Source organism: Syngnathus acus, chromosome 10, assembly GCF_901709675.1.
Source record: "Syngnathus acus chromosome 10, fSynAcu1.2, whole genome shotgun sequence".
In the NCBI taxonomy this organism is placed as follows: Eukaryota; Metazoa; Chordata; class Actinopteri; order Syngnathiformes; family Syngnathidae; genus Syngnathus; species Syngnathus acus.
The window spans coordinates 22284854-22300836 of NC_051095.1; the positions used below are offsets into that span (position 1 = coordinate 22284854).

General features: G+C 42.1%; 1 protein-coding gene across 3 annotated transcripts; it reads left to right on the top strand.

Annotated features, from left to right (window-relative positions):
- Positions 1 to 96: 96 nt before the first annotated feature.
- sybl1 (synaptobrevin-like 1) lies at positions 97 to 5415 on the top strand. 3 transcript variants are annotated; one of them, XM_037262123.1, is made up of 8 exons: positions 97 to 245; positions 610 to 777; positions 1679 to 1736; positions 1961 to 2098; positions 3843 to 3933; positions 4121 to 4188; positions 4286 to 4378; positions 4533 to 5415. In XM_037262123.1, exons 2-8 carry the CDS (start codon positions 632 to 634, stop codon positions 4596 to 4598), a joined length of 660 nt encoding a protein of 219 aa, XP_037118018.1. In that variant the 5' UTR covers positions 97 to 245; positions 610 to 631; the 3' UTR covers positions 4599 to 5415. The 3 variants fall into 3 exon arrangements, with proteins under 3 accessions (XP_037118018.1, XP_037118020.1, XP_037118019.1); XM_037262125.1 differs by having other exon boundaries at positions 236 to 298; XM_037262124.1 differs by having other exon boundaries at positions 238 to 314.
- Positions 5416 to 15983: the final 10568 nt, after the last annotated feature.

Consider the following 15983-nt stretch of genomic DNA (forward strand, 5'->3'; position numbering starts at 1 on the left):
AAATAACCTGCAAGAATAAACGGAGGAAAAATTATTAAAGTTTTGTCGTAATATTATGACGTATTAAAACCTTGCCGAAAAAGAAAGTCGCTGCTTGTAGTCCAACATTTAACCGGTTCCACGGAGCATACATCAATGAAACGTAATGTGGACTACACTACCCTTTAACCCAGTACATTAGTTTCCGGTCCGAAGGTCCGGGTGCTGGTTTACAAAGCAGAAGTCACTCGGAAGGGATTTGCTAGGTGAGGAAGTCGTCTGAGATGTTGGAGTTTTGTGTAAACGTGCTTCTTTGAAGGCTGCTTGCGTTCAAGGTTTTTTGACTAAGCATTAAATGTGACATTGTATTACTATTGGTGCAAAATTGGATCTGCAGTAACGTCTTATGCCGAGTGTTGTCAACATTAGAAAAAACTCAAATATGTCATCATAGTTTGTAGTTCTTTTGTGTACCTCCCGTCAGCCAGATCACCAGCTGTTTTGGGAGTTATTCACAATCTGATTTGAATATTGACGCAGAGATTTCCATTAGGCCTTATCATGAAAATGTTCGACAGGTGCGTTTCTGGTTTGTCTCCTCCCCATCTTTTCATATTCTTGTGTTGTCAGGTCTGTGCCAACAACTGTAGCCATGGCAATTCTATTTGCCGTGGTGGCTCGTGGAACAACCATCCTAGCCAAGCATGCATGGTGTGGCGGCAACTTCCTCGAAGTAACTGAGCAAATCTTAGCCAAAATTCCCTCTGAGAATAACAAGTTGACATACAGCCATGGCAGGTAGGTGGGCATTTGCTCCTCACGCATATTTTACGTTTTCACCCTCATGTGGGACTTCGCATTTATTTGCCATTGTGTTACCATATTAGCGTATGTATCGCCGTTAAGTTGATTGAGTCTTACATACGACATTTTCAAGAATAGGGTTGAAATACTCGGGCATTCGCAGTTTAGCAGTGTATATGTGTGTGTGTGTGTGTGTGTGTGTGTGTGCGTGCGCGCGTGTGTGCGTGCGCGTGGAAAAAAAGTGTGCACTGAAGTTTGTAAAATGTAAGCAATCTATTCTTGTCTTATATTGTATCTTTACATAGTAGTTTTTGTACTTAGTTCATTTGACAATTACCTATTAGTTGACTTCTTTGCAAACAAGCACTTGGTAGGAGATTACACACATTTGTCTAATTAAAGGGAAATTTATAACAGTGGTACCAACCAATCACGGCTCATGTGATGTTCGCAAGCTCGGCCGTCATTGGTTGTTACCTGCTGAGCACATGTGATGTCGTTTCCAGTTGCCAGCAAGTAGCAAAATGTGTTTTTAAAGTGGTTAATCAGAAATGAAGAAAAAAGTTATCACATTAATTGCAGGAACCTATAACAGTAGTACCAACCAATAACGGCTCATGTGATGTTCGCAAGCTGGGCTGTTATTTGTTGTTACCTGCTGAGCACGTGATGTCATTTACGGTTGACAGAAAGTAGCAAAATGTGTTTTTTCTAAAGTGGTTAATCATAATTGAAGAAAAAATTAACATCCTCGAGCAAATACTTTGATGAGGAAAGAGGGGCTTTTCGTTTCTTTCATTGGGAAGAATAATGGCGGCTTTTGTCTACAGTAGTGTGTTCTTTCAAACAGGGTAGAATATGAAATAATATTCTTTCAAACCCCCTTATCTTTCAGCTATCTTTTTCATTACATCTGCCATGACAGAATCATATACCTGTGTATCACAGATGATGTAAGTACTGGTTCACGCCATCATGACATATTCTTTTTCTAAATGTCTTGGAACCTCAGCCACTTATCAAAACTGATGTACAATCAAACACGGGATTGATGTTTTGTTGGCATGACTTATTTTAAAACGCTAAAAATGCACTCGGGAGGGTTGCATGTCTCATTTCAGATTATGTATTATGTTTGTATTTGTTTATTCATGGACCCTTTTTATGTGTGTGAAAGGATTTTGAAAGGTCTCGTGCATTCAGCTTCCTCAGTGAGATCAAGCGGCGCTTCCAGACCACATATGGCTCACGAGCACAAACAGCCCTGCCGTACGCCATGAACAGCGAGTTCTCATCGACGCTGGCTGCTCAGATGGTGAATATGACAGGAGTACCTGCGTAGTTTTAGTTTTTGCCCCCCTTCTACTTCTGTAACTATCATGTCTCATTGATAGTACCACTTCTGAGGTAGTTTCAGCAGTTTTGAATTTTCATTTTGTTTTATTAGGCTACTTAAAAATTAAATGCTTCGAAGTGACAAGATATGTTGCCCGCACTAATTTCATAAATAAAAATACATTAACGTAATTTCTCATCAACATGCACCTGTGGGGGGGAAAAAATTGCCCTTAGAAAGCATTTTTTTTTCTCTGTAGTCATACATTATATGCTCACTGTGTTGCTGATATCAACCCTCAAAATTATTAAGCATTGCCTGAACAGTAATTTGATGGATTAGGATTTTCTGGGTTCATTCATATTTCTTGTACAAAGAGGAATTCTTACCTCGCTAACAGTTTTGTTTGTCATTTGTGCCTTTGTTGGGGCTGTGACAGCTTATTGGCATAATTAGCTTTCGTGAACTCACGCCTGATCTCACAAAATCGGAGAACTGCAGTGTGCCGGACATACACAGATTATTACGGGGGGGGTGAAGCGGAGGCTTTGTGAAATGGCAATGTGGCAAAGAGACTGTGTTGGAAATTGTTTATTCATTGTATAGTAGTTTTTTTTATGTATTTATATTCTCGCAATCTGCTTCAGTGTTCCATAGTACATGTTGGCATTCATTGTTCCCTCAATGAACTGTAGCTCCCCAGTGCCAGCAGCACTCATACAGCCCCAGACCATGACGCTCCCACCATCATGTAGGCAAGACCCACTTGTCTTTGTACTCTTCATCTGGTTGCCGCCACACACGCTGGCATGGCACGTTGAACAGCACCTTGAGTCAATGCAGTTTCCATAGAGGGTTGGCAACGGGCTACACTATTTGTCCAGACATCTTGAGGGGCATAAGACGCATGCAAGACTCTTCTTTATGGAATTTTCCTCCCTCAGCATTCAATAGCATCCAGTGCCCTCTGCTTGCAGACAGCCTCTCTTATCATTTCACTTAAATTGAGATTGTGGAGGAATACAAATATCTGGGTGTGGTCCTTGACAATAAGCTGTGTTTTTGACTTCATGTTGATGTCACCTCCAATGGGTTTAATCAATAATTGTATTCTTTAGGTAAGCTTGAGATGACTCTCTTTTAATTGAATGTGTTTTGTCCTTCTATGTTGTTGCATGGTTAGGAAACCCAAACGTATCCAGAAAGAATCACCTCTGTAGTCCTGTCAAAATTGCTGTAAAAACATCAGGAAGTCAGCAAGCCAGGCTAAACCAGCTCAGTGGCCTAGTGGTAGAGTGTCCGCCCTGAGACTGGAAGGTTGTGGGTTCAAACCCCGGCCGGGTCATACCAAAGACTATAAAAATGGGACCCATTGCCTCCCTGCTTGGCACTCAGCATTAAGGGTTGGAATTGGGGGGTTAGATCACCAACTGATTCCCGAGCGTGGCACCGCTGCTGCGCACTGCTCCCCTCTCCCCCAGGGGATGGATTAAAATCACACGGGGATGGGTTAAATGCAGAGGACAAATTTCACCACACCCAGGTGTGTGTGTGACGATCATTGGGACGTTAATCTTTAAACTTAATCTTTAATAATGTCCATCTGAAAAAATCTGGTCCAGAGGATTGTCCTAATCATCCACTCCAAAATGATACTGATAATAATGATCCATTTGTGATATTAGCTTTGGACTGAACATGTCTCCTTTCCATTTCCTTGCAGAAACACCACTCGGATCCCCGGGGATCAGATCGGCTTACTGAAACACAGATGCAAGTGGATGACCTGAAGGGCATTATGGTCCGCAACATAGGTGTGTGTCATCAGTGTAGAGGGTTGTGGATTGTAAGACTACCACAAATGACTATTTTGTGAGTTAACTAGTCACCAATAGTAGTAGTTGCAATTAGTCATCAAATCGGATCTTATGGACAGCAACCTTTGTTGACTGACTTTGGACACGAGTGCATGTTCTTATGCTTAAATTATCTCATATCCAGATCTGGTTGCTCAGAGGGGGGAGAAATTGGAGTTGTTGATTGACAAGACAGAAAATCTGGTTGATTCTGTGAGTATTTTCTCCTTTTTTCCTGGTGTAATAACTGATAACAGCTGTCTGTTTGTGTGAAGTAATTCTAAAACTCCTTTTTCTGTTTTTATTTTAGTCTGTCACGTTTAAGACCACAAGTCGGAATCTTGCCAGGGCCATGTGTATGAAAAACCTCAAGTTGACCTTAGTTGTTGCGCTGGTGTGCCTGGTGAGTAATTGTATCTCATATAATTGAGAACCTGCCTAACATTGGGTCATTTATTTGTTAAATCAAAACTAAAACAAACCAACAAAAAAAAGTGAACTAACTATTGGATGTCATTGTAAGAAATTAACTTTTTTTTTTTTTTTTGTCTTTTAAGGTGGTCATTTACATTATTGTCTCTGCGTCCTGTGGTGGCCTCTCCTGGCCCTCTTGTGTCAAATGAAGAGACCATGGGCTCATGTGGAAAAGGAGATGAACCTTTTCAACCTGTGGTTGCCAATGGACAGACGCTATCCTTGCTTTACTTCTTTAGTTTGCCTGAAAGACACTTGCTCCCACTGCTGCTGCTTTGATAGCGTACACTTGCCTTCAGGAGCGGAGGTCCACCCCCCACCACCAGATCATAACCTCCAAAATGGACAGCAGCAACATGGCCAACAACTGATGTGGCAAAGTAATACCATCTTAAACCATTTTGTCTGTCTAATTTGTAGCACTTTCATACTGTATCTATGTTTTCCATCCGTTCAAACTGAAAACAAAACATACCAACAGCTGATTTACATGTTTGTTCCTTAATGTGGACTGAAGAACCTTGACATATGAAAACTACAAGCTTTAGTTATGTTGAGAAGATTTACCAGACACGGTCCTTTTACCCAATACTCATGTTGGACAAAATACATGTAACAAGTAACCTAGGAAACAAACAGATGTTGTAAACCTTTGTGTGTTTTCTTACTAATCACATAGTGTATCATGCAGTAAATGCTGAAAGTCAGATAATAAACAATATATATTGTACCTCTGAATGATTACGTATGTAAAATTAAATACCTGGCATGTTACTGATGATTGTTGATTACCAATTCAAAATGTGATTTTTGTTCAGCATAATGCTAAGGTCTCTCATAATGCACCTTTTTGTCTTTTACTTCGAGTGTAGGCTTTGTATTCATATTGTTCATAATCACGCAAGTATAAAATGACTATAAATTCTGTACATTCTGATTTGAAATAAAAACCTGATATGTCTAATATGTTGACGTCTGCAGCAATTAAACAATGGCAGGTTTGTTAAAAATTGGAAAATGCAAACTTATAGATCTTTTGCCATGATTTCTTAAACACTAAGACTATATATAATCTTAATAATAATAATAATTCATTAAATTTATATAGCGCTTTTCAAACACCCAAAGACGCTTACAGGGAACAAGGCAAAGACATACATGAGGGGAGGGGGACGGGGAAGAAACAATCGGGTAAACTTAAGAAGAGAAAACCAGTTATGGGTAGGGGAGGTCATGCGCTTGGGAGAAGAGGTAAGTTTTTAGACGGGACTTAAATGTGGGGAGTGTGGGTGAGTCACAGACAGACTGGGGGAGAGAGTTCCAGAGTCGGGGTGATGTGCAGGAAAAGGCTCTGTCACCGAAGGATTTGAGTTTGGATTTTGGGACTGTCAGACGTGAAGTATTGGAGGATCGGAGGGGACGGTTGGGGCAGTAGGGGACAAGGAGGTCGGATAGGTAAGTGGGAGCCAGGTGGTGAAGGGCTTTGAAGGTGAGGAGGAGTATCTTGAAGATGATACGCTCCTTCATGGGGAGCCAGTGAAGAGAGTGGAGAACAGGAGTGATGTGTTCACGGGACCGGGTGTGGGTAAGGAGGCGGGCAGCAGAGTTTTGGACTAGTTGAAGTCGATGGAGTGAGTGAGCAGTGATTCCAGTGAGAAGGGAGTTGCAGTAATCAAGCCGGGATGAGATGAAGGCGTGGATGAGAGATTCAGCGGCAGGGAGAGAAAGGCAGTGCCGGATTTTAGCGATGCGTCGGAGGTGGAAGTAGGAGGTCTTGACAACTGAGCTAACATGAGGTTGAAAGGACAGTGTGGGGTTAAAAATAACGCCAAGATTGCGTGCCAGAGGGGAGGGAGTGATGTTTGAGGAGTCGATGGTGAGTGTGATGGATCCAGTTTTGTTAAGGGAGGATTTAGTGCCTATGAGGAGGAGCTCTGTTTTGTCACTGTTGAGTTTGAGAAAGTTGTGGGTCAGCCATGCTTTTATTGTAGAGATGCAGGTTTCAAAATGAGTGAGGGAAGGGTTACGGGTTGGTGTCGTACGTATGTAGATCTGGGTGTCATCAGCGTAGCAGTGGAAGTCCAGATTGAGTTTGCGGATGACAGTACCAAGGGGAAAGAGGTAACAGATGAATAGGAGGGGGCCAAGAACTGAGTCTTGGGGGACCCCTTGTGTAACTGGGGAGAGGATGGATGTGTGACCGGAGAGAGAGATGAACTGGTTTCTGTTGGTGAGGTAGGAGGTGAGCCAGTCGAGTGCAGTGCCCTCAACACCTAGTTGGCGCAGCCTTTGGAGGAGGATGGAATGGTTCACAGTGTCAAAGGCTGCGCTAAGGTCAAGTAGTAGTAGGATGTTGAGGGCACCAGAGTCTGCAGAAATGAGGAGATCGTTGGTGACTTTGACTAGAGCTGTTTCAGTGCTGTGAAGTGGGCGGAATCCGGACTGGAAGGGTTCATAGAGGTTGTTGGACTGGAGATGGGTGTGGAGTTGGGTGGAGACAATGCGTTCTAGGGTTTTGGAAAGGAATGAAAGGTTGGAGATGGGACGGTAGTTGGAGAGGTTGAGTGGGTCCAAGGTGGGCTTTTTGAGGATGGGGGTGATGGCTGCAAGTTTATAGACAGTGGGAAAGTGGCCAAGGGATAAAGACTGATTAAAAAGGGTGGTGAGGTGGGGGAGGAGGACAGGGAGGCAGGCCTCAGTTAAGGTCGTTGGAAGAGGGTCGAGAGAGCAGGTGGTTGTCTTGGATGAGGTAATGATGTCTAGGATAGTGGAGGAGTTGACAAGGGAGAAGGCAGTGAGAGAGGGGAAGGGAGGGAGGTCAGGGAAGGGGGGCAGGAGGGCAGGGGAGGTGGGGGAGGGGCAGGGGAGGTGGGGGAGGAATCTTATCTTGTATGTATAAAAATTGGCATTGGAAATGACTAATAAACAAATACATTATCTTTAAAGTATATTAAAACTCAATGAAGAAAGAGTGGGAGAAACAAATTCTGCGCTGTAGTTTTTTAATCGACGTAACTGAAGTAAAGCGATTGTCATGTCATAAATGGAGGGTGGGCGTGGAGGTGGCGGTCAAAGTTCACGCAGGTAAAAAGCAAGGGTCACACGTGTGCAAATTACACGAGCATCCCCATTGCGGAAATAGGGGCCGAACTCACACACTCCTGACATCGTGTAGTTGAATATCTGCGGAAATAAGAAGTCCTTGCCTCATCACGATACAAGGCGCGCTCCCGGTGTTTCTTCATGTTGCAGGTGACAGGTACACACGTGCTTTGTTTCGATATGTTTATTCCATAAACATAACAAATATTGACTCCTTTGATCGCCAGTGGATAGCGTGCGCTTACCTCTCATATTACCTGTGGCCTTATTGGGTAAAGTACATGAATTCAAGAATACAACCTCTCTCGTGATAGCAAACGATGTTACAACGCCCATTTTGCACCTCGGTTATTTATTTGTAACTTTATTTTGCGCCTCTGTTATTTATTTGTAATTTTATTTTGCAAGCTGTTTCGAATAATTGAACAACTGATGCCGTATTGGTGGCGTCAAAACTATTTCTCTCACTGGCGAGTTGTAACGCGTTAGTTTAGGGTATTTTAAAATCAATATTGTAAACAGTTGATCGTTACCATTTGTAGCATTAACTACCAAGCATTTAGATAAAGTTAAATAGTGTTTATGTAGCCTTATCTTGGCATGATTTATGCCAGCAGTGGGAATTTAAGAAGGCATTTACCAGATATTTGTCAGCACCCTATACTTAAATCCTGATCTATACATAGAGACCACTTGTTGGAGGATAATCCGTCTGTTCTGTATGTTTGGCAGTCGGAAACAGGTGATTTTAAATTAACTTTCGGAAACAGGTGATTTTAAATTAACTTATTGGCGAATAATCTCAACAGGATTCATACATACTCTGCTCATTCAGTGGCATTCACATACGAGTGCTACTAGTGCCATGCAGTGTTGATATTATAGATCACAAATGAATGCCTTTGTAAACTTTTAAGATTTCATCAAAATCTATTAGGCTATTTTTATGTACCGGTATTGCCTACAGATTGCAAACACCCAATTGGCGTACAGTGGGACATCCAAAATAAAATGCCTTTTGTCGCTCAAAATATTTGTTTAAATTATCATGCTAGTGTGAAAATGTCAAGTCAAGACAGGCAGTGATGTCCAGGCACTCAATAATGTTGTTAACTGCTAGTTTTAGTGACATCACACATCTGTGTCTGTCATGCTGTATGAAGACCGACATCGTTTTCTTTTGGTGCTTATCGAGGGACTAGATACATTTGATAGCCATCGTCAAGAGATGGTGAATTACTGTGAATTGTTTGACTGCAATAATACAAGTAGGGGGTACAAAAGATGGCCAGTGTTGCAGAGTTTGAGCTTACTATTTCAGTGTACATTTTACGTTGGATATTGGGTGATTGTTGCCAAGGTATACATATACCAGAAAATGTCAGATTCTGTCCTGAATAGCAGCCCAACATAACTTCTGTCTAGCCTTAAGGTTAATGGTAGGGAAAGCCAGTGCTCTTTTAGCGAAAGTAAGACAAGCTGACGACAATTATGAGTCAGTAAGTGAAATAGTCTTATTTCTGCCCGTTTTTGGATGTTTCAATTGTGTAGGGATCGTAGTCGTTAATGATGGCTGTTTTGTCGTCCTGTCACATCTTATCCACTGTTTCCAAAGTTTCTAAGAGGGATTTGCACCTTTCTGCCTCTCCCATAATGCATTGCCGGCGTACATATTGAAAGTCTAGCCTCATTAGCCATTTGCCATTGGTCATGTCTTGTACAGGAGTCATTGTTGGCTGTATTAGTCGGGGGTGAAAGGTTTCTTTCGACTCCTAAAAATCAAACAAACCAAGGATTTTACACCCACCCAAAAGAAAAGCAAACGATCACCGGAAACTAAGCTGTTGCTATGATTGCGAGCCACAAACATCTCTGTCGATTAGCAGCCTGAAGAGCTGTAAGAGAACATTGACATGAACATGATGATACATGCTGTTGGTTTCCATGTCTTTGTTAGTCATTATTAGTGCCTGGACTCGCACCCCAAATTTCTCCATGCCTGATAATATTTAGCTAACGGCCGCTTGTTGTTTAATCGATTGTTCTACTACTTGCCAGTTTAGCATGGAACAACATATTGGAGGGACAAACAATTTTTAGTAAGAATGTTTTGCCTTTTACTTGTACAAGTGGTTGTCAACTTCTCAGGTGTCCTACCATAACAGATAGATTAAGCGAAAATAGTGTTTCAGGTGTCTTAGACTCTGGTGTCACACTGCTGCATAGCGTTGGGATCAAGTGTCAAGTGATATGTGTTCACATAGGATATGTGCCCAGAGACGTTTTCAGTGACGATCGTCTGGTGTCTTGACAGAGGGAGTACCAGAAGGTTTACTTAAAACTACTTTGCGTCTAGAATTTAGGATTGTGCAGTATTCCTCAGTGACACTGCATTCCAATCTTCTTCCTGATCCTTTCCCTCATAAGAGACTCTGGCTGCTTAGCAACAGTGAATACCATCTAAGCCTGGCATCTGAGGCCACTCCCCCTGCACTGAGCTCAGCAGGGATGAGTTAAGGTGTTCATTTCTTGGTTGACTTGGGTCTGGGCACAGTCTTTGACCCTTAATACTTGAGTTGTAAGCAATGTCACGTTTGACCACAGGCCTTCAAAAAGAGAAGCGCTAAGGAGGAGTACACAGGCTACCTTAACCCAAGTTGTAACATTAGCTTTGCACAGTTGACAACACGAGCGAGGAAGGAGCTGCATTTGGACGTGTTTATTTTTCCAAGGTATTGTGAATCATGATATTTAATTTGCCCATAAATAATGTCAGGATTTGTTTGCATTTTAACATGAGCCTACTAGATCAAATAAGCAGAATGTGTGCCCTGTCCTTTTGTTTCTTAATGCAGGGATCAAGTCCAAGAATTACAGGCCCTAGCAAGGATCAAACAAAAGCATGATTTGAATTATAATCCTCCATTTTTTTTATAACGCACACAGCGGCTTAGCTAGTGCTCTGTTCTCTGTTCATTTGTTATGGTGTGTCCTCGTCACACGTATTCCTTGTTAACTTTTGTGAATATTCCTTGGTTGAACTTGAGCCTTGGTCATGTGCACACTGATCCATTACGTCACACCATAATTTGGTGATGAGAAATGGTTAATCTATATATTAAGAGTGTTTGCTTGTTGTTCTTAACATCAACACTTTCTAGTTTGTGTTTACTGTGAATTTTTTAGCTTGAGTAATATCAAACAAAGACAATAATTGCAGGATCAGATGAAGTTATCTTTTTCCTGCTATTTGTTGGTTCCCTTTTTTAAAGAAAGTCAATAGGTTTCCCCTATTTTGTTGGTCTAAGGATCCCTGCACTGCACCAAAACTTGGTTCATTCATCAAGAACAGCATTTCCACAGACACAAATTTGGGTTGCTAATGAAAGAATGAATGAAAAGAAAATCTCAGTGAAACATGCTACAGCAAGACATTTTTAAATTCACTTAAACTGTAGTTGAAACTTAAGTGCACAATGTCTGCCTACCTGAAGGCTTCAACTTGACTGGTGATTTGATTTTGACAATGATGCTTTTGTTGTCTTTTGAGCTCCCTAATTGTAACATACATTTATTGAATTTCTCATGATTCATTTCAGAAACATGTCCTGTGCTCTGCCTCAAGGTTACATTGTTGATGGTTCATTGTGTCTTGGTGGGCAGAAAAAGTCATGAATAATTTGTTCATCCAGCTACTGTTACAATGGTGGACGTTGATGAGTGCAAGCAAATGTTTTGAAACCACAAGCATCATTTTATAATAGTCAGTCTTTTTTGTTTGTCCTGATAGGGGTCAACACGAGGGATGGGAATTGATACGATTTGTATGATTTCTATTTCGTTTAACGATTCAACTCTTTGATTATTTTGTCGATTCTCATTTGGGGGAAAAAAGGGGCACATAAACGACTACAATATTTTGTTTTATATATTGCAACTTTGTAAGTACGACATTACAGAGTGAAGTCTTAAAAAATTAAGTTAAAACAGTTTTGAAAAAAGCACTCCAAATTGGGTGTGAGTGCGAGTGCGAATGGTTAGTCTCTGTGTGCCCTGCGATTGGCTGGCAACCAGTTCAGGGTGTCCCTTACCTACTGCCTGATGACTGCTGGGATAGGCTCCAGCATGCCTGCGACCCCCATGGGGACAAGTGGTATAGAAGATGGATAGATGGAAATTTTGAAAATTAAATAATAAAATAGTCTATACCAAAATACAAAATTAAATATTCTGTGTCAAGTATGTTCAGTAACAATAACATAAACATTTTAGCAATATAAACTCTACAAAATTTAGAGTGAAGTCTTAAACAAAATCAGAAATGTTTTTGAAAAACAAATATTAATGATAAAATAGTCTATAACAAAATTCTAAATTATAGAAATTGAGCTAGCACAAAAAGCATTGTTAGTTAGTTACCTGCAGTAAACCTGCACGTCAGGCTTGGGCTAATGTTGCTGCTGGTGTTAGGTTGTTGACTGTCCCTCCGCACCGGACTAAACTAATGGCATGCTGCGTGTACAAATGCCTTTGAATATTAGAAGCATTTCCTTCCTCTGTTGAAATTTCAACATTGCAACTATTGCATGGCGCTCTATTCTCATCCTTCTTAGTGAAACGTAGTCAAACTTTGGAGCGTTTCTGCCTTGCAAGTGCCATCATTGTTTCTGGCTGTCGCAACGCAGCGTGTTGAGCTCATTCCATTCCACACATTGGTCACTTTTATTACGAGAACCTTATAATCATCTTCGCCACCTTCATCACTGCCTCGTGTCATCTTTTCAGTGCAACTATCTGAAAACTGATGCAACAGGGCAGACCTCACCACTTTATAAATTGTATCTTTTCTCCTCGTAGAGACTCTTTTATCACATGCCGCACCTGAAACTTCTCCGCTATTTAAAGTCCCCCATGCTGGCGAGGTCTTCTCCCTGTAATTTGACTCTTTTCCCCTTCCCACCCTACCCCACTATGCGTGCACATATATTCTGCCGTTCTTCAGCTAATTTTAATTCCTCTCCGTTCTGGTGCATGCCTCAACCTTTGTAAATCTTTCCCCAACTGCTCCCTGTTGGCACTGCATATCACAATGTGCCTCATTCGGTGATACATGTGTCGAAATGTTCTTATTTTGCACGCAGGTTGAGTGTGTTGTGTATACAAAATCAGTCCTACTCCATTTCTCTTCTTATCTACAGCATGCAGTGGCGTAGCCAAGCCGGGGCGAGCCGGGGCGGCGCCCCGGTTAGGACTCCCTGCGCCCCGGTTGAAAAAAATCTAGCTTTTTCGATTCTTCATTTTCATGCCGTTTTTTTCTTTCGGTCTTGCGCGAATGTGCTTGCGCTATTCTATGTGCGCGATGTTATCCATTCACCGTTTGCCTCCCGGACCCGGATGTTGTTTTAGCGATCAGCGAACGGCATGGGTGGTGTTCGATTTTTTTTTTTTTTCCTGTGGGCGCGCGCCCCTACTGGAAAAATTCCTGGCTACGCCACTGACAGCATGGTTAAGATAATAGGACCACTGCTCTTATGCTTCTAACTATGGCCTTTTCACCTGTTCCAGCTTTCTGCTAACCCTACCCTAGCTTGTGTTATCAAGCTCTGTGCTGTGGATACATTTTCCTCCTCTCCCTTCGTCTTTGACACACAAGTCGCTGAATTTCCACTGACACGGCACCGTTGTTATTCATTACCTGGGGTGTGCGCAATTCTTATGAGGAAGAATGCTTACAATTGTTTTGCAAAGTTATATGCCAGATTATTTCACAACTATCAATAATGTATAATAAATGAAGAGGAGAAATTGTGGGACTTTGCATTCATGGACATTTAGAATGTCATCAGGAGTGACTTTTTTTTTCCTCTCATCTACAGATGTGAAGATATTACGTTGGCGGAACCCCTCCATGTCTAATTCAACGATTAACTTGTCATACAATGAATTTGTTGGACCACACAAAAACTTCCATATTTGTCTTCCTGCTGAAAGACCTTACAACAATGTGTCTCTGTCACCGGACTCTTCCAGTAGTATTGCTAATCACAGTGATGGAGAAGCCAGCAGCTCATCTGACCCTAACATGCTAGAACACTTCCAAAATGAAGGTGCATTCGTAAACAACTTGGAAAACACTTCCCCGCGAGAGGATAGATCATTCTGTAACACAAGCATGAGCCTGAACCAAACATGCTTCCCCACTCCTTTCAGTGGCCATGTTGATTTCTCCAATACCAGCTCAAGCGCACAAAACTATCAAGCTACAAAGCAGTCCCACACTTGTAATGGTTCCAAGAAGAATGGAAGTGACAGTATTGTGACTGACTTTATTGCAGACGGAAAACTGAGTTCATGTCAAACCTCTCAGAGAGGATCGACTGAGGATGATATCTGCTCCATGAGCTCTGGTGAAATGGTTTTAAGGAGCAACAGCTTTTGTTTGACGGACCAGACCTTCTTGGTATTTTCTTCCCTTGATGAGTCTTCCACTTCACCATCTGCTGGGCTTGCAGCATTGCATAATGAATCCAATATACTGACCACACCTGCCTTGCCTGTTTTGTGTGAAAGAAATACTGAGAACTCAGAGCATCCATACATTGGCATGATTTTCACAGTGTCTAAAAACTGTGAGCTTACTGCTAAGGAAGACCATACGAGTTTGCCCATATCGAGCGTTTCGCCAGATGAAAATCATAGGGGTCTTCAGACGACCTTTGTGTGTGAAGAATCTCCAGATCATAAAAAATGGTTAGCCTGTGTTGAATCAGAGGCATTGGCACATATGCCTGAAGCCCTACCCCCAGAAAAATGTATTTCCTTTGAGCCTTCTCCGTCAACTAAACAGGACATGGATAAGTGTAACCAGACTTCCACACCAATACAAAACATTGGGAGCCAAATGCCTGCTTCCCTTTTAAAATATTGTCCTGAATATGCAGGCAGTCCCATTTTATCCTCGAATGTTCCTCTTGCTACTAAAAGAGCAAACCGTGCTCAGAGACAAGTAATTCCAGGGGCTCCTCACCTGAATTTAACAACCAAACCGTCACCTGAGAGTATTGGAACTTGCAATAGTAGCATATCCACGACAGAAATTAAATCTGCTCCTGTAGCCCAATGCAGCAAGGCCAGCACAGACATGGAGCAAACTGCTTTATGCCAAGTAGAGCACTCCCCAGCTCAGTCCGCTGTCAACCAAACTTTCTGTTTATTATCCCCCCCAAAATCCCCTGCTAAAGGTTTCCAGAATGATCAGAAACCAACTCCAAAGAAAAACGTGTCATCCAAAATTGTGGTCAGGTCAGTCTCAGCTTTGCGTCCAGTCAACACAAGGCCTCGATGTTCATCGGAGACTTTGTTTTCCTCATCCCAACCATCCAACCAAAAGAAGACAATTTGTATGTCCCCAAGGACCATTACAATTCCAAGACATGAGAAACAAACTAAATCAGCGACCCTAAACAACTCTTCTCGTAGCAAACTGGCCTTACAGACTGAGGCTTCCAAAAGAGCTGCTGCAAACGCAAGTCCTCCTTTACGCCAAGTAGAGCACTCCCCAGCTCAGTCCGCTGTCAACCAAACTTTCTGTTTATTATCCCCCCCAAAATCCCCTGCTAAAGGTTTCCAGAATGATCAGAAACCAACTCCAAAGAAAAACGTGTCATCCAAAATTGTGGTCAGGTCAGTCTCAGCTTTGCGTCCAGTCAACACAAGGCCTCGATGTTCATCGGAGACTTTGTTTTCCTCATCCCAACCATCCAACCAAAAGAAAACAATTTGTATGTCCCCAAGGACCATTACAATTCCAAGACATGAGAAACAAACTAAATCAGCGACCCTAAACAACTCTTCTCGTAGCAAACTGGCCTTACAGACTGAGGCTTCCAAAAGAGCTGCTGCAAACGCAAGTCCTCCTTTACGCCAAGTAGAGCACTCCCCAGCTCAGTCCACTGGCAACCAAACTTTCTGTTTGTTATCCCCCCAAAAATCCCCTGCTAAAAGTTTCCGGAAAGACCAGAAACTAACTCCAAAGAAAAACGTGTCATCCAAAATTGAGGTCAGGTCAGTCTCAGCTTTGCGTCCAGTCAACACAAGGCCTCGATGTTCTTCAGAGACTTTGGCTTCATCGGAACCATCCAAGCAAAGGAAAACAATTTCTATGTCCTCAAGTACCATTACAATTCCTAGACATGAGAAACAAGCAAAACCTGCGACCCTAAACAACTCTTCCCGTAGCAAATTGGCCTTACAGACTGAGGCTTCCAAAAGAGCTGCTGCAAACACAAGTCCTGCAGAGGTTAATAACGTCAGCCGAGTGATGAGTAAATGTTTATTGTATGATTATGAAAATTAGTGAGCCATGTTTTCCAAAGAACTGTTTACCTCTATATTAAAGGTACTTTTCTGTAGGAGTTACAAGGGGTCTAGAC

Bases quoted from the DNA above. Each gene is read 5' to 3' on its own strand.
- sybl1 (XM_037262123.1), top strand. From the start codon at position 632: ATGGCAATTCTATTTGCCGTGGTGGCTCGTGGAACAACCATCCTAGCC. The intron at 4,189-4,285 runs GTGAGTATTTTC...TTTTTATTTTAG, and splicing joins CAGAAAATCTGGTTGATTCT to TCTGTCACGTTTAAGACCAC. The intron at 4,379-4,532 runs GTGAGTAATTGT...TTGTCTTTTAAG, and splicing joins TTGTTGCGCTGGTGTGCCTG to GTGGTCATTTACATTATTGT.